At 55.1% G+C, this 23329-nt stretch overlaps 2 protein-coding genes across 2 annotated transcripts; both read right to left on the bottom strand.

Annotated features, from left to right (window-relative positions):
• Positions 1 to 543: 543 nt before the first annotated feature.
• On the bottom strand, positions 544 to 11035 carry LOC111144253 (solute carrier family 5 member 5). The gene is made up of 15 exons (XM_022498475.1): positions 10679 to 11035; positions 9796 to 9861; positions 9373 to 9424; positions 9110 to 9177; positions 7966 to 8120; positions 7385 to 7525; positions 7170 to 7299; positions 6179 to 6267; positions 5340 to 5452; positions 5194 to 5264; positions 4725 to 4811; positions 4461 to 4654; positions 2669 to 2793; positions 1830 to 1945; positions 544 to 745 (listed from the first exon to the last, which is right to left on the bottom strand). The coding sequence occupies exons 1-15, from the start codon at positions 11033 to 11035 to the stop codon at positions 581 to 583; spliced, it is 1929 nt and encodes a 642-aa protein (XP_022354183.1). The 3' UTR covers positions 544 to 580.
• Positions 11036 to 17247: 6212 nt separating this feature from the next.
• Positions 17248 to 20661, bottom strand: LOC111144087 (ribosomal protein L18a). Its single transcript, XM_022498197.1, has 5 exons — positions 20571 to 20661; positions 19084 to 19263; positions 18366 to 18495; positions 17619 to 17728; positions 17248 to 17398 (listed from the first exon to the last, which is right to left on the bottom strand). The coding sequence occupies exons 1-5, from the start codon at positions 20586 to 20588 to the stop codon at positions 17306 to 17308; spliced, it is 531 nt and encodes a 176-aa protein (XP_022353905.1). The 5' UTR covers positions 20589 to 20661; the 3' UTR covers positions 17248 to 17305.
• Between the last annotated feature and the right edge of the window lie 2668 nt (positions 20662 to 23329).

The following is a 23329-nucleotide window of genomic DNA, read 5'->3' as shown; positions in this document are numbered from 1 at the left end:
CTTTATCTTCCCTTCTTGCTCCCAAGGTCAGGGGCCATGTGATGTCCGACCCTCCAAAGGGAGGAAAAGAGGGAGGCGGTGAAGGCGAAGTGCTGGTGTCCCAATTCTCAATGAATCTCTGGTGTGCTCTGTGGCCTTGGTCAATTTGTTGCCCCTTTCCAGGCCTCAGTTTCCCCAACTGCGAGATGGGGTGCAGGGATTGGTGCCTGAGGACCTCCGAAATCCTTGCTAACATTCTAGAGAAGCACTAGAGACTTTCTCAGACTCTAATGCTGGGCCTGCAATTTTCCCATGTTGTCCAGAGGGAACTTCAACATCTTTCTATTGTACATAGACAGAAATCTGGCTTCATTTTGGGGGAACAGGCAAGGGGGCAGCATCTAAGACTAGGAGCTGGCTGGAAGGGGGCTGGATAAAATGACCTTCCAAAGGTAGGGCTTCACCTCTTTCCATAGGGCAGGGATCCCAAACTCATTTGCATAAAGACACAGTCCAGCCAATTGGAGCCAGAGGCCGTTCTTCTGTGGCCTGGGAGGGCTTACCCTGAGGTTCCATCCCAGGTGGCCAGTCCCCTGCTGGCTCAGAGGTCTGTCTCCCGAAGGTCCTGACCACGATCATGTGTACTGCTGGGAGTCCAGGAGCCGGGTCCATTGACCTCCTTCTGCCCCAGGAAGAGCAGATGGTCCTCGTCAGTGGGCGGGAAGTCAGGAGGCCTCTCAGTTCCAGGGGGCAGTTCCTCAACACCCTGGAATGAAAAGTGAAGAAAGACACCATCAGGGACCCCATTCTGCTCTGTGTCAGCTCATCCCCCAGATGGGGTCGCTGACGGCCTAAAAGTACAGAACCTGGGCAGGAGTTGCACAACCGTCCCCTTGGCCAGTGCATCAGCCAGTCCTATCCCTTCTGCCTCCAAAACCTCCACCCGCTTCTCTCCCCCAATGCCCACATCACCGATATTTCAGGCCATCAGTGCTTGCAAGGATGCCTGCCTCCCTCTCACTCTGACTTTCAGGCTGCTCCCCTTCAAGAAAATAAATATTTCGCCACAGCCGCTGAAAGGAGCTTTCAAAACATTCCAGCCAAATCCCTTCCCTCTCCATACCTCCTCTTCTCAAGCTTCTGGCCTCAGCCTTTTCACCTGCTGTGCCCTCCATCCAGAATGCCCTTCCCCCAGATCTTCCTAGGGCTGGCTATACCTTCTACCTCTTCCAAGAGGCCACCCTCATCACAGTACCCTGTTTCACTGCCATTACTTGCTGAGAAGTTAATTATTTCTCAGTTTAGCTTTTATCTGCTCCTAGACAGTGGACATGAACTCCAGCCCAGAGTAGAGCTGGGGACATAGCGAGTGTGTAAGAAATGAGAAAATGAAACAGGGATTCCAAAGCAGGGGCAGGTCTGGATCAAGGACAGCATCTTCTGAATTCAGGGCATTTACAGAGCAACCACATGGCTTTGGGTGAATTTGGCCCACCCCCAGTCATGTTTCTTATTTAAGATTTTCTCTAAGTTGACTCACTTTTGAATTAAGTACTTTTATTTACAGAAGAGTTTTAAATCAATGCCTTAAAGGTAAACCAGTTTCACTTGCCACAGCCTGGAAGTAATCCAAGGAAATGAATAATACGAAATTCTATTCAGTCTTTTTTTTAAAGGGCTTAATAAAAAGTGTGGAAGACATGTCAACTCTCAAGCAAGCCTTTTTGCTGGAAGAGGTTGAGAAAGATGGTGATTCACCATGTTCCTCCCCTGACTTATGGCCATGCCCAGGGGATCAAAAATCACTTCACTGTCCCTCCCCTGCTCTGAGAGCCAGCCCTGTGACTGACCTTCCCCAAGCTGTCATCCAAGATAGCCACTTCTTCCTTGGGGGCCACCGATGCTGTCTGCCGTGCAAGATCCCACCACAGGAGCCCAGGACTCAAGGTACTGCGCTTGGTGGGGCCTGAGGGGAAAGGGGGGTATTTAGTGAAGAGGTGATGGGAACTGGAGAGAGAGGGGAAAGGGAGCACTCTGATGGGTTCCAATTCCCAGATTCTCGTTAATGACCCACTGGGTACCCTGGCAAGCCTCTGCCCTTCTCTGGGTTTCAGTTTTCTCATCTACACAGTAAGGGGGTCTAATACATCGGTGGGTGGTTCATTATGGTTCATTATTTCCCCAGCATCTAGAATACTGTCTGGCACAGAGGACTCAAGAAAGCCCTGGTGAATGTAAAGTCTGAGACACAGGAAGCAAGAACGGGTATTGTGATCACTATCGATGTCTCCTGAAGTCTTCCCACTTCTCGAGTGGCATTCAGAATCCCCGGATGGACACGGAGCCCCTGAGGTCCTGCTGAGAAGCTATTTCAGCACAATGGACAGTGCCTTGCGGCTCCCCATACCCTCTGGCAAGGACGTTTTGGAGGCAGGGGAGAGACTAGATAGGTAGGTAGAAGGGAGGAGGGGTAGCTCAGTTTTCTTATGCCTTTGCAAAATGGGACCAGCCCTGCGAGTTGCAGGGTTTGTCCCGAAGGCGACACAGCAGAAAGGGTGCTGATGCATCAAGCACGTGGTGGCCATTTGGCTGGCAGGAATGTCTTTTCTCTTCTTCCTGCCCGGTGGTGGGTCCTGGAGGCAGAGGGATCCACAAGGTGATCTCTAAGGAGGACATATGACCTGCTTACCTGTCAAGCAGCTGACGAGGGCTCCACATAGCACAGTGCTCAGCGTGCCGAGGGCACCATAGTAAAGGTAGGAAATGGCATAGAAGCTGTCAGCTAAGGCTGGTCGATCAAGGTCCATTTCAGGGCTGGGGGTAGGAGAGGTGTGCATGAGTCCAAAGCCACTCCCAGTTTGTTCATTTCCTCCCATTTCCACTGCCACGGCCTAGTGCAATATTTCATTATTTTTCACTCAAATGTGTGCATTAGTCACTTCTCTTTCAATTAGTCACTTCTCTTCCTCTCAGGCTAACCCACTCCCACCCATAGGTGTTCTATACACACAACCAGAGGGAGCATTATGAAATGTAACTCAGATTACCTCCTGCCACTGCTCACCACTCTCCATGGCTCCGTATTACCCTCAGAATCTACCCAAATCAAACTCTTAGACGAAAACATTAGGTGTGCATCTTTATGAACTTGGATTTGGTAATAGTTTCTTAGATGTGACTCCAAAAGCACAAGCAGCCCAAGAAAACAGAGATAAATTGGACTCCTGTGCGTCAAAGGACACTATAAAGAGAATGAAAAGACAATCCAGAGTGGAAGAAAATATTTGCAAATCATATATCTGATGAGGATCTAGTATGCAGAATACATAAAGATTTAAAGAACATACAAATTAGAACTCAACAATAAAAAAAAAAAGAGCCAGTTTAAAAAAAAATGGGCAAAGGGTTTGGATAGGCATTTCTCAAAAAAAAAAAAAAAAAAGATATAGAGGCTCAGTAGGTTAAGCATCTTTCTTCAGCTCAGATGATGATCTCCAGGGTCCTAGGATCAAGCCCCACATCGGGCTCCCAGCTCTGCAGGGAGCCTGCTTCTCCTTCTCCCTCTGTTTTTCCACCCCCGCTCGTGCTCTTCCACTCACTCTGTTCTCTCAAATAAATAAATAAAACCTTAAAAAAGTGTTTAAAAAATAATTTAAAAAGAATGTCTGTGTGATCCAGTATTTCCACTCCTAGGTATAGACCAAGAGAAATGAAACCAGATGTCCCCACCAAAACTCGCACACAAATGTTCATAGCAGCACTGTTCACAGTAGCCAAAAAGTGGACACAACCGAGTTGTCCAAGGGATGTATGGATAAACAAAATGTGAGCCATCCACACAGGAATATTAAAAAGGAATCAAGGAATTGATTAAAAAAGGAATCAAGCCCTCATATGTGTTACAATGTGGATAAACCTTGAAAACATCAAAAACAAAACAAAAATTTTGAAAACATCACTGAGTGAAAAAAGCCAGATGAAACAGGCTGTCTATTGTATAATTCCATTTATAAGAAGTGTCCAGACAAGCAAATCCATAGCAACAGAAATCGGATTAGTGGCTCCCAGAAGCTGGAGGGAGAGCAACTGCTCATGGGGATGGACGTTCCTTGTGAGGTGATGAAAATGTTCTTGAGTTAATGGTGATGGTTGTGTAACCTTGTGAATCCACTAAAACCACTTTTAAATGGTTCATTTTATGGTCTGTAAATTATATCTCAATAGTAATAATAATAAAAATAAAGAATCAGACCACATTCTTCTGCCTGAACCTAATCTATCCTTTCTTGGCCCACTAAATACACCCCATCCTCTCTATCATTGGAATGCACTAAACTGAACCTGACCCCAAGACCTTTGCACTTGCCCTTCTCTCCACTGGGAATGCCCTTCCTCACTGTCCCAAGAGCACATTCCTCCTTTTCATTCAGACTCAGTTTCAGAGCCCCCCTCCCCTACCGCACCCTCTCAGGCCAGCTCACCTGGTGTTCCTGCTGGAGGTGTTGGTGGCAAGGAACTGGCCCAAGAATTCAGAGGCATTGGCTGAGGGCATGACACAGCCGTCAGCCGATGACGGCAGGACTCCCAAGGACTGGGTGCTGGGCGGGTACAGAGTGGCACCCACAGCCACCCACAGTGAAAGCGCCATGCCAGTGGCCAGCCCGGAGAGGACACCCTGGGGGGCAGAGTATAGGTCAGGGGAGAGAGGTCTTGTGCCCTCCCAACCCCTAGCTGCCCCCACTCACCGGCGTGTTGCAGGCAGGAAGAAACATCCCCAGAATGAAGGCTCCAAGGAGGGGGCCACTGATGACTCCCATGACGGTGAAGGAGCCCTGCGAGAGGGGGTAGGGGAGGGGGAGCTGAGGGCAGAACCATCCCACCTCTCCTGGCTTCAGTTTGTTTGCTGGGAAAGCAAGACCTGAGGAATTCCACTGTGGACCTTGAGACCCATGCTTGTTTCCCTAAAGGGGATGGGACTCCCTGTTCCTGCCTCTCTCCCCTGTGTTGGATAAATTCTGGTCCCACCTCCAAGCCACTCCCCCCACCCCACCTCCCACTGCCACTGCCACCAGCCAGGTGACTGTAGAAAGTTATCAGGTGGGTGGCATCAGACCAGTTCTGCCGTGAAAAGTAGGACCCTTTCTGGGTTTCAGTTCAAAGCAGACCGTGCCCTGCTTCCTGTGGCGATGGGGTGGGTCAGGGAGGGACGCTCACCTGGAGGACACCTCCCCCCAGCAGCGAGGACAGAGCCGCCACGGTGAGACAGGCTGAGCCATAGATGAGGGCTGTGGCAGATGGGGGGCAGCATGGTCAGTGGAGAGAAGCCGCCCTGCCCCCCCCATCAGGTTCCCCCAACTCACAGAGCCCCTTGGAGATCATCACGAGTCTCCGGGGTGCGAGGCTTGGCAGCCGAGGTTTGATGAGGTCCTCCACAGTGACTGCGGCCATGGCGTTGATGCTGGTGGAGGCAGTGCTGAGCATAGGGTGGGGAGGGTGGTCAACAGGCCTCATCAAGGGACTGGCCACACCCCTCTCTGGGGTTCACCTGCTGGGGGAGGCCCCAGCTGCTCATACCATCTGACCTAGCCCAAGGGCAGAGGCATGGGTAACAGACAGAATTCCTCAAGAGTGGAGGAGATGTCCACCATCCCACCATCCATGCCCCCAGCCCTAAGACACCCCCACGGGAGCAAAGACACCCCTGACCAAGGACATGAATGGCACAAGTTCTCATTACACAGCAACCATAGGCTGCTGCTGAGAACTGCATGGGACCCTGGTCACAGCAAGAGCAGGGATGAGCCAGAAGTCACAGAATATTTGGAATGTGAGGCCCCTGAGGCAGAAGTGGGGTACCACTCAGTCACAGCTGTGCCCTGGGACTCAGAATGGCAGTAGAGGCCACATATGTATATAGTAGGTGCTCAGTACGTGCTCAATAACATTTGTTTGGGGGCCAAAAGAAGGAAAGAAAGAAGGGAGAGGGGAGGCAGGTGAGGCCCTGCCAGGTGATAAGAAGGTGAAAACCCCACAGCTGGGGTCCTTGTCCTCAGGGCATGCCTTCTGCTAGGGCCCCCCCTTATGCTGGGGCCACCCTGAGCTGCCCACTGGGGACCAAGCAGAAACTGTAAATGATGGACATGCCCAGAACATTCTATCCCACAGGGGGACAGCCGGGTGAGCAAGGAGGGCTGCTCACCTGAGGGTGCCACTGTAGGCACAGGCCAGAAAGAGCCCAGGGACTCCAGGCAGGTCCTCGAAGATGTCCAGCACCAGCAAGGGCATGTACTGGGTGGGGGGGAGTTGGCGTCCAGGACAGCAGCACCCCAAGGACAAGGGATTCTGTCTGTCCTCACACTGCATGTCCCCAGGGCCCAGTGCAGACCGGGCTCACAGCAGGCACTGAGTGTGTGTTTGCTGATTGACTTTGTGCCCCGAAGGACAGTCACTGAGCCCCACCACGCACAGAGCCCTGGGATCCCAGTGAGGCAGAGTTCCACGTTATCTCTGCTTTACTGATGAGGACAGTAAGGCTAATGGGTGTGGCCTTTGGCTAAGGTTGCACAGTCAGGCAGTCCAGGAGCTGACCCCAGCAGAGGACAGCAGATGGGACAGCCTTCCATTTTCTGCCAATTCTGAACAGACTCTGAATCAGGCAGGCCTCCTGCCCCAGTGCTGCGGCCGACTCACCTGTTGACCTCAGACAGTTGGTTCCCACCCATTCCAACCCCAGTTTGCTCATCTGTAAAGTGAGGGCCATGACAGCCTTGGCCTCATCACATGCTGAAAGATTTTATGGGAGACTGTGAAGGGAACAGCATGAGGAACAGAGTAGGCACTTGTGGCATGAGAGCTGATGATTATTATAATCAACACCATCATTTCATGCTGAACCATGATCCCATCTCCACCTTAATATCCCTCAGGGAGTCTCTGACTCTAAATCTGAATGTGCCCATCCCCTGCACATTCCCTCCCCCCATGGCTCCCCATTGCCTCCCAGCCTTGTTCTTCCCCTCTCCTTCCAGATCCTCCTCTGAGCCAAGCTCTTTGCTGCCCCTGGACCTCTGCACAGGCTGTTCTCTCTTCTAGATGCTATTCCACCCTTGCCTGGAGAGGTTCATCCATGCGGCAGTTCAGAGTGGGGGTGGGGAAGGCAGGAGTGGCCTACGAGCCTCAGCCAGACTTACCTGGTCAGGGGCGGAGATGCGCCCTGCAAGGAGAGGGTCACAGTCTACATAGATCGTGAACATGATGATACCACAGCCACCAGCGCTGAACACAATCAGGAACAGGCCCAGCTGGTTGATGAGCAAGGCCCTGCGGGGGAGGCACAGCCTCAGGCTGGGTGGGGGGTTGGCAGCTGGTCCCAGAGGCCCCCACCCTGCACCTCCTAAACACTCACAGCTTGGCCTGCTTCTCCGTGCGACAGGCCACATAGCGTTGCACTTGTGCTTGGTTCACGCCATACATTGAGAGCCACACCAACGTGCCGCCTACTATAAAAGTCCAGAATGTGTAGCGGCTCCGCGGGTCCAGGTCAAAGCTGGATAAGGGAGGGACAAGACAGCCATATGGGAACACCACATTGACTTTACCCTCCCAAGGGCCCCAGATGGCCATTCTGAACCTTATGGGCCTTGAGGGGACTTCTGGGGCGGGTTTTGAAGTGTATGAGTAGGAGTTTGCCAGATTGAAAATTTTGTTTACTGAGTCGTCCATGTATGCATTCAAAAACCTCTCGGTGCCCAGCTGTGACCTCGGGGAGCCATCAGTGTCCACTCTGGGCTGGGGGACATGGTGGGACAGTTGGAGGGATGGGGGCTAGGGCAGTCTAGAGAGGGGAGGCAAATGTTTGGTCTGTGGAGAGTCTGGGAAGGGAAGCAGGGAGGACTTCCGGGAGGAGGAGGCACTGGTTGGCTTCTCCCAGGGCAGAGGGATGTCACCTCCACCTCTTTGCAGTACCCTCTCTACAATTTTACTCACTCCATCAGGTTCATCCGGGAGTGGTTCTGGGCAATCTCAAATACGTTCCTGGGCCCACCCACCAGTATGATCCCACGGGCCAGGACAACCCAGAAGCCGGTTAGCATCACCACGACCTGGAACACATCAGTCCAGACCACAGCTTTCATGCCGCCCTGCAAGACATGACAGATGGGGAGGCAGGGGTTCAGACAGGAATCTGTCTGAGGCCAACCCAGTTTGGCTTTCAACAGTGGCTGTGACTGATGCCTCTCTCTGCCTGTTTCCTCATCTGGAAAATGGTGTTGTGAGGATTCAGTTAGTTCATGTGAAGAATATCTTTGCCACAGCACCTAGCACGTACAAGTTCAGTGAGTGAATAAGTGTTGGCTGCCCCCATTATCATTACTTCTACTACCATTATTCTTAGCTATAGCTTTTATCCTTCAGCCTCTGCCTTCCCATGTGAGCCCCTGGATATGCCTTTGGAGAAGCCCCTTCTCCCTCAAAGGCCATTCATGGGAAGCCAATCTACTCCCAGCTCCAAAAATAGTCAATCAAAACATCTTCCCCAGCCCCCCAAACTTCTGTGATTGGCTCATCCAATCACAGCACGCAAGACAGGGCCAGCCAACCGGAACCCTCCTGGGACTTGTGCCAGTCCATCCTGAAATAGGAACTTACTTTCTGAGCTGATGGGACCCCAACAGATGGGAGAGGGGCCCACAGGATGCTGTTGTAGCCCCTGGATCCAGCCAGTCCTGAAGCTAGGCTATGCCTGGACTCTCAGCAACAAGACTTTCTTTTTCTTTCTTTCTCTCTCTCTCTCTTTTTTAAAAATTTGATAGAGATCACAAGTAGGGAGAGAGGCAGGCAGAGAGAGGGGGGAAGCAGGCTCCCCACTGAGCAGAGAGCCCGATGTGGGGCTCTATCCCAGGACCCTGAGATCATGACCTGAGCTGAAGGCAGAGGCTTAACCCACTGAGCCACCCAGGCGCCCCAGCAACAAGACTTTCAAATGACTTGTTATTAAGATAAGGAAACAGAGGCCCAGCTGGGATGCAGGCTTCCTCAGCGGGAAGGGAAAATAAGGAGTGGATGATGGCTTCAGGGTGTCCCCACCCAGTGCGCATGGACCCCCACGTGGAGTGGGGGTGTCACTCACCACAGTCGTGTAGAAGGTACAGATGGCTCCAGTGGACAGGAGCGATGCCCAGATGTCCAACCCGGTCACTGTGCAAGGAAACCGCCCCCCATTAGGCATCCAGGCAGGGTGCAAACTTGGCTCCTAGTGTCTAAGGTCCTCATCTCTCCGGGATTCTTCCCTCCCCGAGTCTCTCCCGGCTCTGTCCCTCCCCTCTCCTTCGGTCTCGTCTCAAAGCCTTTGCTCTCTCCGGGTCACCCTCCCTAGATCTCCCAGAGTCAAACCTTGATTCAGGATGAGCGCGGGGGCGTAGATCACAATGCCTGTATACAGCATCTACCGGTGGAGAGCCGGGACCAGGTGAGGCCCGCGGAGGACGGGGGAGGGGGAAGGAGGGAATAGTGGTGGCGGAGCTTGAGGCGTCGGATGAGTAGGGGGAATCCCACACAGGGTGGGGTGGGGTCAAGCCGGGGGTATGGGGGCCGGGCCTTCCGGCCAAACCTCCAGAACTGGCCGCAGGGGGCGGGGCCAGAAAGCTTGAGGCTGGGCCTGGGAAGGGCGTTGCAGGATGGGGGTTGGGGGGAAATTACGGGGCGGGGTCGTGACGGATGGGGGCAGGCTGTGGGCGGGGCCGACGAAGACCAGGACCCAGGTAAAAGGGATCTGAGCGGGACCCTGAGGGCGAGGGCGGGGCCGGGGCCACTCACTGTAGCTACCAGGTACTGCAGGGTCCCGCAGAGCCGCACGCTGCGGCTGAAGCGCTGCTCCAGGTACTGCAAGGAGGAGCCGAGGCTCGTGGTCACCTGGACAGGTCCTACCCAGGAGATCGAGGCCTCTGGGGTGCTTCACCCGCCCTCGTGGCTTCTGCCCTCCCTCCGGAGGCCAACTTCTCTCTCCACTCTTGCCCGTGGAGCGGGGTGGGGGGCGCAAGCCCCAGATTCCGACCAGTGTGCACACACCTGTGCACACGCACCATCCCCGCTCCTGGGCACACGAAGTGTGCCCAGGAAGACGGATCAATCAAAGGCGCACGTTCCTCCGCCCCCACTGGTGGCTAATTGGGCCCCGGGGCGGCGCCGCTCTGCGTCAACAAGCGGACTATACAGAGCCTGTGGCCAGTCGTCATTGGTGGCCTACTGTATACCGGTCACGATTTTAATCACTTTACCGCCTGCCCTGGAGGGAAGTCCTCTTATTAGCCCAGTTTGTCACTTAGGAAGCCGGAGCAGAGTAAGCGGGGAAGTCGGGTCTCGAACCGTCGGCCCATTGTCCGGCGATCGCTCGGGTGTGCGCACGCCCGAGCATGTGGGGGACAGGTTTGTGCCTGTCCGCACTTGGTGCACACCTGGCTCCGCCTTGCGCGGGCTTCCACCGAGGAGAACCAGGACGGAGGCTCCTCTTCCTCCTTCCTGCCCCTCACTCCGCTGCCTAGGGCTACTTCCCAGAACCCTCCGCACCCGTCGGCCCCGTTAAAGCCCCAAAGAGCCCGCCTACGGCCCCCTGTACAGCTTGTCAAAGCCCCAGGACCTCCCCGTCACAACCCTGCGTTCTCAGCCAGGCAGGTCCTGCCTCCGGGCCTCTGCCTGGTACCTGGTAGGTGCTGGTGAGGCCCAGGCGGTAGAAGACCGGCATGAAGAGGAAGGCGGTGAGCAGGGAGTTGAGCAACTGTCCCAGGCACATCCAGAGGAACTTGAAGCCATAGCGGTAGGCCTCGGCTGGCACGCCCAGCACCTGCACCGCCGACATGAAGCTGGCGGCCAGCGAGAGGCCAACGGGCAGGGCGGCCAGGCGCCGGCCCCCGGTGAAGAAGTCCTCAGCGCTGCGCTGCCCGCCCCGCGCCAGCCCGACCCACAGCCCGATGCCCGTGGACACCAGCAGCATGAGGGCAAAGACCGCGTAATCCCAGGCTCCGAACGTGGCCAGCGCTCCTGCCTCGACGATGGCCATCAGGTGCAGGTGCGGGGGCCAAGGGTGTCCTCGGCCTTTCCAGCCACGCGCGCGTGTCCCCCCGCCAACCCCCGCAACCCCCCGGTAAGGGAAACTGGCGGCGACCGAGGAGGCAGGGCTGCGTGGAGACGGGAAGATGCTGGGCCTCTGCAGCGAGGCCCCACACCTGTCTCCTTGGGCCCCTGGAGGGAGGCAGCGAAAACGACTTGGGCCGGGGCTCCCTGGGCAAGGAATCTCTGGGTCCTCGCTGCGGTCGGCTGCCTCCCTGTCCCTCCTCTTCGTCTACGCGTCTGCTTCTGCCGTCTGTCTGTCGGCGCACCTCGTTGCCTCTCGGCAAGGCTGGCCCTGACAGCGGTGTGTCCACCGCCCAGCCGTCGGTCCCGTTCCCTGGGAGCCGTGCTCTGCGCGGACGGCTGGAGGTCTCCGTGGGGCTTTAAAGGGGTGGCTCCCGAAGACCGGCTGTGGATTTATTGGGCTCCCGGGTCCACGAAACCCCGCCCCTGGAGTTGGGGGCGGGCAGGACCCGCACCCTTTCCGCCCAGGACTGGTCAGATAGGCCAAGGCCGGCCACGTGGGTGGCTGCTCGGGGTGGGGGTGGGGTGCGGCTCCCAAATACCCCGTCTTACTTAGGTGGCACTATCCCTTCACCCCAAGCTGTTCATGTCTCCCGTTGACAGGTGGGGGACTGAGGCTCTGGGAAGGCATGTCACACTCACCTGAGGCCACAAGACTGGTAGCTGTGGCTTCAGGAGTCAAATCCCCGCTGTGCTTTTGTACCTTAAGGGAAGGGGAGCTCACTCTCCCACAAACCAGGGGTTCCTTTTCTGGGTTGCCCTGCCGCTTAAGGAAAACTTGTTCTGCTTGAACCCTTCCCCCAACGGGCACCTGCAGCCACTCCTTCTTCAGAACCTAGTGAGAGGAAATCACCAAACCCCAGCCTCAGACTAAGCTGAGTGGGACACATTGGGGTTCAGGTCCTAAATGCAGACATACTTGGGGGAGTCTTTGCTTGTCATTGGACCTCAGTTTCCCCATCTATAAATGGAGATAAAGTAGTCCCTGCCCCAAGGAATAAATCGAACCTACATAGTAGGAACCTTGCACAAAGTAAAGCCTTCACTCTTTCATTCATTCATTCATTCATTCATTGGTGTCTTCATTCAGTTGTTGTTTCCTGCGTGGAATACTCATGGAGCGTGTAATAGAGGTCATGGGGGAGGGACTGTCAGTGGCCTCGAATCCGAATAAATGGGGGGCCCATGACTCCTTGGGAGGTAGTGTCTGACATGTCCCCCATCGCACAAGAGAAAACCAAGGTTATGGAGGGCAAGTCCCTTGCCTGGGGTCGTGCTATCAAAGGACCCAGACACTGTTGTCTTGGGGCCCTTCGTTGGTGGTCTTGAGGGACTTTGGCCTCTGGAGGCTCTGACTTCTGGGTTCGAGTCCTGACTTGGTGTCTGGAAACTGGGTTCCCTCCTCCACCAGTAGGAGGGATCTGGACCTCTGCTGGGTTCGTGTGGGCCCCGGCGTCCTCTCCAAGCCTCTGCCGCCTCCTGGTGGTCTCCAGCCGACTCGCGCCACTCCAGTTTGGTCCAGCATCTCCTGTGCAAACCTTCCTGTCCCCTGGGGCTCTCCCTCTTCGAACGGGGTGCGGGCCAGCTTGCACACCGCCACCTCCTGCCCCCAGACTCCGATAGATCTGTTGCCCGCTGGCATGCACTGCTCCACCCCAGCTAGAAGGGTGCGGGGGAGGACATTGTTCCTTTTCCTTCCCGTCTTCATTCTTTCAGGCCCGGATGCACTGTACCCTTCTGGACAATCTGATGGGAAAGGAAAATTCCTGGAGGGGATCCCCTTCCCAAAAAGCCATGCAAGTGAATTTAAATATATGCAAATTGTTATAGGACACACACACAAACTCGGTCCTCCCTCCCCAGGGAGGTTCTAGAAGTGGTTACCATCCATGGCCAGTCTTTCTCTTCCTCTACTGTGAAGTGGGAGGCTAGACAGACAGACACTGGGGCTGAGGCCCATTCATTGAGCACCTACTGTGTGCATGCCTGTGTGCCCACTGCTGGGGACTCAGCAGGATCCAGGTGGAACCATATTGCTCACAGGAACTTGACACTGACCAAGCCAGCAGATAAACGCACATAGGTTTCAGAAGCTGCTGGTTGAGTGAAGCAAGGTCAGAGATGGAGTGGGCCTGGGAGCCTATGGGGTGGGAAGTCTTGGAGGAGGTGAGTGCAGGCCTGCAGGCAGAGATGAGCCAAGCTTGGAGAGATGCAGGGGGAACAGCCAGTGCAAAGGCCCTGAGGTACAAACAAGTGGAGTAAGCAGAGTTGAGTGAGGACAAGGAAGGCCACAAGGGACCCTGAGTCTTGGCCAAGGGTGTGGATTTTATTTTGAGGGTGCTGGGGGGAGGGCATTGGAGAGTTTGGAGCAAGAGGGACCTAATGAGACTTACAGACTCTGAAAAGCCCACCATGTCCATGGCAGTGATTGTGGGGTGAGAAGAAATGGGTGGATTCGTCATGTGATCTGGAATTCCAGGATGTGAGAGGGGGCCCAGAGTTTGGAACCATGAAGGGTGGGCGGGACCATCTTCTTTAGGGTTGGAGGGCGCAGGGTGGGGAGATGCAGTGGGACCTTCCCTGACTGTGTAGTTCCCACATGGACAGGGAGCAGGCAGGACCCCGTTGGTGAAGGGGGAGGGGCAGGGAGATCCCCCATGGCCCGCAGCTGCAGTCTGAGCACAAGGGGCAGGAATGTCAGTGTGTTTGCTTGGCTGTCTGCTGTCCCCACCGCTGCTTGCTGCCAGGGAGCACCCCCATGGCTCCCTGGAGACATGGCAGGGGTCAGGAGTGAGAGGCTGTGAGCTACTCTGGCTCTAGCAGGACCTTCTGGGTGTCTGGCTTTGAACTTCTCCCCTGCACTCAGTAAAAGCAAACCATTTCTATTGATGGTGCCGTAGCTTCCTGAGAGAGTCCGCCATTGTTAAGCCCTGAGGATTCCAACTGTGGTTCTAGGGGTCCACGACTCTTAGGTAGTCTCTCCTGGTTTCAGGATCTGGCTCAGGTCTTCTGGAACCCCTGCCCGGCTTCTCTTATCTTGGTGCCTGCCCTTGCTCAATGGTCCTCACTCAGGAGTGGGGGCAGTGCAGGGAGGGGCAACTTGTGATCTCTCCCCCATGGCTCCCAGTCCTGCCAGGTGTGGCACTTGGCACCTGGGCAAACCCTGGGACAGGGCCTGGGAGCCCCCAGCCAACCAGAGGGGCCATCAACGATCCTGGAGGCCAGCCCTGCCTCATGGACCTCACACCGAAGGGCTCGTTACTGCCAGTCTCCAGTTTTGCTGTTGTTCTGCTTGGTTCTCACTCTTGAGCTATCTCTTGAGAGGGCTCTGTTCAGCAGCCCTTATCTCCAGCCAGCGCCCAGGCAACCGCTCTGTGCAGGGTTTGGGTGTGGGAGGGTAGGTGGGCAATGCAGATTCCCAGGCAGGTGGTTACACAGTGGAGGGGTCTGTGGGCAAACTTACTGACGATGAGTATATGGCAGGGCGGGTGGATGACCAGATGTATCAGGGAGCTGGGGCTCACTCCTCCTCAGTGCGAAGGTCCCTCAGTAAGGGACGGATACCATCCTCCGGCTGGTTGGGGCAGAGCCCTCCCACCTGGTTCCCAGGCTGTACATGGATGAAGCCTTGAAGCCCCGGGTGGGATGGAGGTGCACAGTGGGCCTTTGTGGGGCCCATGCCTTCCACTTTCCTGGCGGTGTATCCTCTCTAGCTCATCTTTAGTCTTCCCACACCCAGAACCAACCACACCTTACACGGTAAGAAACTAAAGCTGAGTGGGTAGTGATTCGCCCTAGGCACACCATCAGGGCTCACGTCAGGGCCAAGTCACAAGTGACGGAAAACCTCCAGATTACAGCCTAAGCTGTACTGCTGTTTCCTTCTCTCTCCTCTTATCACATAGACACAGGCTGATACCCAAAGTCCTTCAACCTTATTGCTCCAGTGTGGCTTCTTACTGGCCAAAGATGGCTGCCGGAGCACCAGACATTGTGCCTATATTCCAGCCAGATGGGTTATTTCCTGGAAATGGCACACATCGCTGTGGCTAGTATCACAGTTACCCCTTAATGAAAAGAAGGCTGGGAAATGTTTTTTTTTCTTTGTGGGTGGCATCTAGATATGGAGATCCTATTATGGAGGATGAAGTATTTGGGGACAACTAGAGGTGTCTGCCTTAAGTCACAAAAGATTAATGACATTAACAAGGCAAAAAAACTCAAAAAATTCTAGCCTGGCTGGCCCCAAAATACAGCTTAAAGAACATCAAGTGCCTTGGAAGAATTTGCAGCATATATGGGGGAAATAGATTTTCAGGTTTTTGCCCCACATATGAAAGAAGCTTTTACAAAACAGTAACTTAAAAAACGACCAGCAGCCCCATGAGGGGAGACAAAGCCATACAAATTCATTTTATAGAGAAGTGCCTACTTCTTAAGAAGAAAAGACAAATATAAATCCCTAAAATGTGATTTTTTTCCCGGCCATCCAAGTTTACTAACCAATGGTACTGGCAAAGCTGAGAGAAAACAGACCTTATTATTAAATAACAGGCCTTATTATTAAATACTATGGGGAGAGTAAATTGGTGTACCTACAGGGTGGGGCGGGGGGGTTGGCAGGGTCAGAAATTAAAAGCTTGGGTCCAGCCACTTGGGGACCTGTTTATCACCACCCTTTCTCCATGTGATGCACAGGTGAGGGATAGTCACTGGCTGTCCTCACACTTTTCTGGGTCCCAGACTTATTAAACCCGTCCTGGGGCCAAGGAGGAATACATGCGGTCTCCGCCCTCCTCAGACTCCATCTGGGGGGACATCAAAAATCCACCTGTTGTCCCCAGAATACACGTGTGGCTTACAAACCTCGGTGAGGCCGAACCAGTGATGATCCATAGGCATCCAGGCAGAAGGCTCAGTACATGCAAAGGCGTTTGAAAGCAGGGGGGGAAACAGCCAGTGCAGATCTGGGAAGCCTGGTACTCTGTGCCCAGGTCCTTCTTGGGACAGTGGCTGGCTGTGCCCACGCCCTGCCTTGGGCACCTCTCCAAACACAGGTAGGGCCTGAAGTGAGCCAGTTTTCTGGAAGCCACCAGGATCGATCATGCCAATGAGCTATCCCACCTCAAGTGGGGGAAGGGAGGCTGTACCCTTGTCTGGGACACTCCAGGCCTGACTGCTCCCCAGACCCTCACCCACACTGCCTTTTTGTGCCCTGGCTTCTTCCAGTTCCGTGGCTCTCTGCGACAGCAGGCAGATCTTGGCTGACCTTAGCCCCCAGCGCCTACAGTTGTGACTCTCCAAATACTGTCCACTGAGTAAATCTGCCGAGTGCCCTAACCTTCTGATGAGGACTCGCTCAGTGTGGGCCAGGGCTGCCCAAGGTCACACACCAAGGACACTTCCCAAGAAGAACTGCCCTCCTAGCCATGCCTCAGCCTCCTGATTGAGGGGCTCAGCCAGGGTGGGATTAGCTTCATGCCTGGAATTCCCCAGGGCCTCAAGTGGTTTCCTGGAAACTGATACCAATGGTGAGACCTTGAACTTCTTGGGCAGGATCAGGGCATCCTTCAAGGGGCCGGCACCTAGTGAAGGGAGAAACCACCACAGCACAGCAAGCTCATGGCCCTCTCCAGTGCCCCCTGGTGTCTGCTCTGAGGATCCTGGAACTAAAGACTAGGGTTCTGAGAGGTGAAACCTCACAGGTTTGGGGTTCCAACCCCATCATCCTGGCTCCTTCCAGGCATCTGACATCTGACTGCCATATCTCACCAGACATGAGCTGAAGCCTCTAATAAGAAGGTGGGACAGGTTTAGGGGCCAAACCTTGGGGCCTTTAAAACAACCCCCAAAGCTCACAGCAGAAGGCTACCTGCTGGGGCTGCAAACTGGGCCTTCCGGTTCCAGGACCCTGCCCACGAGAGCCCCTTGCTGGATGAAACCCTGGGGAGCCAAGTGGGGAGGAGAGCGCTTGGAGGTGTGGCTTTTGGCACTCCTGGGGCTCCCTTTCTGGAGAAATCAGGTGCCTGGGCCCCACTTCCAGAGAGGAGGACCCCTCCCCAAGCAGAGAACTCATAGCCTGGCTGCGCCCTCTTGAGTTCTACAGGGTGTACAAAGAAAATAAGAGTGTCTGAGCACCCTGGTTTTCCCAAGAAGTTTATTCGGGCAGACCTGGAGACACATGGAGGCTTTGCACCTAAAAGAAGGTGTTGGGCCTCTTGGTGGTGAAGCGTGGCTTGTGCTGGCGACGCAGAACCCGGTGGGGCAGTGGGAACTTGATCTTGGAGTCCTGTGATAAGGAGAGATGGGTGAGTGGGGGGTGGAAGCCTCTCAACCTAGTCTTCCAGGGGCCACTGAGGTGTGGCAACCCCCCACTGGGCTCCTGCGTCAAACCCAGTGCCTCCCTGCAGCTCCCGAGGCTGGGGGACAGGGGAGTAGCTGGGGCAGCTCCACGGTCCAGGGAAGCCCCCCCTCCCCCGAGCCTGCCCAGCAGGGCCCTGGGCACTCACGTGGAACTGCTTGACTGCTGGCCGGCGGCACTTGCTGGCTGCCATCTCCTCCACCTTCATGATCTGGATCGAGTGCGCTCGGGCACGGTGTCGGGCACCCATGTCTCGGTCTGCAGGAAAGGAGGCAGGGCGAATGTGCACCCCGGGTTCTGGGCATTCCTCAAACCTCCCATCAAGTACTGGCCTAGAGGGACCCCAACTTGGGGACTGGGTGGCTGGAGCCTCTGGCCCCAGCAGGCACTAGCGTTATCAGGGGTGTAGAACCTCCAAATTCACTTTGAGGGGCACGGCCACAGCCCCCCAAAGGCGACGAGATCCACTTGCTGTTAGCACCTCTGTTTAAACCGCTGCTATGAGAAACAGCAGTTCTTGGGTTGAGGTGCTTGGGTTTGGCCTCTGGCAGGTAACCCGCCCTAGGAGCACCAGGGCCACCAGTGCCAGATCCCAACAGACAGGGCCGGGGCTAGGGGCTAGACTGTGGGTGGGAATTATGTCTGCAGAAGTGAAGGACCCTGAAGCTCCAGCTGCTGGCAGGTTCCAGAAGAGGCACCTGGAGCATCCTCTCCACTCCTGCCCCCCACCACCCCTGGACTGCCTGATCCCCTAATCCAAGAAGCCTCTGGCACTCTGGCACTCCTGCCTCAGTTTGGCAAGGAGTGGGCAGGAAGCAGGGCACAGGCTGACTGGGCTGCAGATCCCTGCAACAGGAGCCCTAAGGGAGGACTGGGTGTGGCCCTGGCAGCTCACAGCACTGGGTGACGGCGCCCGCGGTGGTCAGGTCCCGGTACTCCCGGTACATGTTGTGGGTGCCGCTTCTCGAGTCATAGCGCAGCCAGATGCCAAAGTTCTTCACTCGCAAGGGGGATTTCTCGAACACCTAAGTGCCAAAGACACTGGCTGAGACAAGAAGGCCAGCAGCCTCGCTAATCCTTTTCCCCAGGCCTCTCTTGTATCTGTTTCCCAGTCCTTGAATCTCAGAGCACAGGAAAGCAACCTGCTGTCCTAGACAAATCCCCATGGCAACAGTGGAGCGGACACGGCCAGCCAGGCTGGCACACCTCCCCCATGTGGACCACCAGCTAGACTCCTCCCAAACACTACTCTCCCAAGACTACCTGGGTCCAAAAGCAGCTACCACCCTGCAGGTGTCTGATGCAGAGCCCAGCGCCCATCACAGCAAATGTGCTCAGGTGACAGCAGCTCTGCCTACTTTATATAGGAGACTCAGCCAAAGCACTGGCCTCAGCCGAGGTGTCCAAGCATACCAGCCACACACTTCCGGACCTTGGGCTCTCTCATCGGGAAAAGGGCACTGAGGTTATCCACCCCATCCCAACCTAGGACTTAATTACCACATGCGAACAAGCCACGGTTTATGAAGTCTGGGAATTCTGTGGGGTGAGGAACCCCCACGGGAAGGTGTCAATCCACTCCAGACCCCACCCTGCTCTCAGACACCCCGTACCTGTCCACAGTAGACGATTTCCCCTGAGGACTTCTTCATCTTTTTCAGCTGAGACACAAAGTACCAAAAGCGGGACTTGGCGACGACGTGATTAGGTGCAAAGATTCGCATGCGATACAGGGGCGGAGTGCGACATTTTGGGGTGGGCAGGCAGCGCCCCACCACCTTGTACTCTCGCAGCTGAAACACAAACAGGAGTTGAGGTGGGGCCTGACCCAGAGCCCTGAGGCCAACTGTGAGATTCACCTTGCTTCCTTTCCCAAGCTTGGTGAGAACTGAAATCAGGAGAGTGAGAACAGACTGTCCCATCACAGGGCATCCATATGGAATCCCAGTGACTGTGTCATGCCAACTGCCCCAGCCTTCCCAAAACAGGGATCGAGGGCAGGGAGAGTTAAGATGCCTGGTTACCCTCTGCCTTGGCTCAGGAAAGCTGGGCATGGCTGTCAATCTGGCTGTCCTTCCCCTTCCGTTTATATTCCTGTGAAAGCAGCTGAAGCCTAAACCTGCAGGCTTCTTCCTTCCCAGCATCTTTGCAGCTCACATCTTCCCAAAGTGCTCTTTCACTCTGGGGCCCAAAGACAGTGGCCAGCCTGGGATCTCACAGCCCACTCCAGGCAGAACCAGGACAAGTATCCAGTTCCCTTTCCAGGCCTGCTGCCATGGGATCTGCAGCTGCTTCAGTATTCACAGCAGCAGTCCAAAGGGGTTTGTTTAGACTTCCCAGTGCTCTCCCCGTTTACAAAGATGCAAAGACAAAGACGTCGGCTAGATCCAAACACTGCGATATATTACAACGAACCCACCTTCGTAAATGACTCGTCAATCATTTTATTAATATAAGAATGGCGCCAAATATCTCAAACTTGTCTCCTACTTCCATGTCTCAATGTGACTAATCAGCCCCGCGGACCACCTGCTCAGGAAAAGACCGATACAGCTGGCCTCTTCCCCAGCGTGGAAACTGAGGCTGGGGAGCTGTACAGGACCCACCCTGTTTCTCCCGAGGGCTCGCTCTTCCATCTCTGCGCCACAGCGCCCTCTGATTTTACTAAGCACTTGCCACGATAAACCTCCCCTTGTCAGCTCGGGTTGTTTTCTACTTCTTACAGCCCCGTCAGGAAACAAGAAATATTAACGTTTCCTCCCACCGTGACCACTTTGCAAATGGGGGACCCGAGATTTGGAAGATCGACTCAGTCCCGTGGCTCGAACTTCCAGGCCGCGCAATTTGTCCCTTCCCCTGGAAAGGAGAGCCGACCTCTCCGGCCCCCGAGATTCCCCAGCGGGTCGGAACCATGGCACCAGCCTCCCCACGCGGCGCCGCAATGGCCGCCATGTTGGCTGGGCCTGGGGGCGATGGCGCGCGGTGGCACCGGGCCCGACCAAGAGCGCTTTCCCGCTACGCGGCCAACGCCACCTGCCGGCGCCCCCGAATCGATCCGCACTGCACTACCCGGTCCCCGGGCCCGCAGCGCTCGCCTTACTGTGCCCGAGGCCTTCATGGCGATCTATCCACTTTCGCCGCCGCACGAGAAAGGAAGTGGCCTTCTTCGCGCAGCCGCTCACCAAGACTTCGTTGACGGAAGTCCCGCCTCTTGCAAGCTGCGCGCCCATTGGCTTCTCGTTCCGACGCTCAACAAGATCTGCTTTTTCACTGGCTCCAGATCCACCAACCTTTCACAGCCCCTCCTTCTTCCACGGCGAAACTACACGTGAGGAAGCGCCACGAGCCCCTCCCTTTCCTCCATGGCCGTAAAGGAGCGTCGTGCGCAGCACGCCGGGAGTCGTAGGCGCCCGGGAAGGTCTGCGTGGTAGTTTGAGCGTTCCACTTCCAGGGAACGCAGGGAATGCTCGCGTGTAGAATTTATTTCCTTACTGCTTTATATTCCACGAAGTGACTATTTTCTAGTGTAATATTTTAATTCTTTTAATGATTTTTTATATATGTTTAATATTTTTTCTTTTAATATTTAATTTTTTAAGTAATCTTTACGCCCAAGGTAGGGTTTCAATTCACAACCCTGAGAACAGGAGTCTCATGCTCCACCCATGAGCCAGCCTGGGACCCTACATTTTTTTTTTTTTTAAACATTTTATTTTTTTATTTGACAGAGAGAGAGATCACAAGTAGACAGAGGCAGGCAGAGAGAGAGGAGGAAGCAGACTCCCCGCCGACCAGAGAGCCCGACGCGGGGCCCGATCCCAGGACTCCGGGATCTTGACCTGAGCCAAAGGCAGGGGCTTTAATCCACCGAGCCACCCAGGCGCCCCGACCCTACATTTTTAAAGTTATTTCCTTAGTGGTTGCTCTAGGGCTTAACACATATATCTTAATTTAGAATCTCTTAGCTGCCTTAATTTTTTTTTAAAGATTTTATTTATTTATTTGTCAGAAAGAGAGAGAGAGAAAGCACACAAGCAGGCAGAGAGGCAGGCAGAGGCAGAGAGAGAGGCAGGCTCCCTGCTGAGCAAGGAGCCCTATACGGGACTCGATCCCAAGACCCTAGGATCATGACCTGAGCCGAAGGCAGCGGCTTAACCCACTGAGCCACTCAGGCGTCCCGCCTTAATTTTTTTTTTTTAAGATTTTATTTATTTGACAGAGAGAGAGAGAGATTAAAAGTAGAAAGGGGAAGGGGGGAAGGGGGCCGGGGGGGGGGAGGCAGGCTCCCCGCTGAGCAGAGAGCGGGACACAGGGCTCCATCCTAGGACCCTGAGATCATGACCTGAGCGGAAGGCAGAGGCGTAACCCACTGAGCCACCCAGGGGCCCCTGCTGCCTTAATTTTGATGAGATTTAGAAATGTTACTACTGTATGATTAATTTCCTCTACCCCCCCCCTTTGTCTCATTATTGTTATTATTTTGTTACTATTGTTAAACGTATTATATCTACGTATGTTACAAACCTAAATACGTTGTTGCAATTGTCACTTAAAATTCTATGGCTTGGGGTGCCTGGGTGGCTCAGTGGGTTAAGCCTCTGCCTTTGGCTCAGGTCATGATCTCAGGATTCTGGGATTGAACCCCCCATTGGGGGTGGACATTTAGGTCTTGAAAAACCAGAAAATTGGTGGGAGAGGAGGATGAGGGGTGGAGTGTAGTCAGGGGACCCGGCCTGCCTCCTACTGCCTCTGACTTCTTTCCTGCTCAGGACAGCAGGCAACAGGCGACTCCACCCTGACGACGGTGCCGCGAGTGTCCACCAGGTGGCAGCAGAGCTCTCGCCTCGGCTGTGCCGCTGAGGCCAAGAGCCTGGACGCTGGTGTGGGTGCGGCGGGAATAAGTTCATAACCCACAGATGGTTCCCGGGCCGTATTGTCTCTTCGGGCCTCAGTTTCCCCATCCTTGGGGGATGAGGCTAATAATAGTCTCCAGCTCTTGGGGTTATGAGATTTAAATGGCGTATAATGTTCGGACTGGGGAGGCAGGGGCCCTTGCCCTGGAGCTGTGCCACTCCAGCCTGCTTGAACTGCCAGCGCCGGGCCTCAGTTTCCCCAGGTTGCAGGCAGGGAGTGGGAGAGTAGAAAAAGGTACTGGAAAACGACAGCAGGCCGGCTGCACAAATCGAGGGCTGGGAGGGATGGAGAGGGGGCCAGAGGAGGGGGAGCAGGGATGGCAGGTGAGGAGAAGGGAGAGGGGAGGTGTAGGGAGAGGGAGGGAAGGGCTCCAGGCTCAGCCCCAGCCTTGGAGCCAGGCGCTTCTATCTTCAAGGCCTGGGTCAGGGTGACTCCCGCAGCTGGAGCAGAAGGAGGAACCCTGGGGAGAGAAGGGGTGTGTGTTGTCTAAAGTTTGTTAAGAAGCATTTTTTTCCCTTCTTGGCTCTGCTGGGTGAGTGTGGCCCTGGCCGCCCCCCCCCCATGCCTGCCACTCCCCTGACCCTCCCTTCTTCCCCCTCCCTCCCAGATGCTCTGCTCTGGGCTGCCCCCTCACCTAACCTTGAGCCAAGCTGAGAGCCCAGCCCAGTCAGCTGTTCCGGGCTAGTATCCCTTTGCCTCTGTCACTCACTGCCTTTCAATCAGGCCCAGCTGAATTCCTGGTTGGCAAGGGCACCCCTGGGCTCCCTGGTCCTCCCAGTTTTTCTTATTCCATTGGACCTTGAAAGTGCCCTTTCTTAATCCAGGCTCCTGGGCCACACTGGGCCTCAACCCAGGTTGGATCACCACCCTGCCCATCACCACCTGAGCTGCCCCACCTTCCCCATTTGGGCTAACAGCACCTCCATCTTTCCAGGGCTCCACGCA

The sequence above is a fragment of the Enhydra lutris genome, unplaced genomic scaffold, assembly GCF_002288905.1.
Source record: "Enhydra lutris kenyoni isolate GAN:26980312 unplaced genomic scaffold, ASM228890v2 scaffoldscaffold10, whole genome shotgun sequence".
NCBI classification, from domain to species: domain Eukaryota; kingdom Metazoa; phylum Chordata; class Mammalia; order Carnivora; family Mustelidae; genus Enhydra; species Enhydra lutris.
Note: the sequence above shows the minus strand (reverse complement) of the source record. Positions and strands in the feature narration are given on the sequence as shown.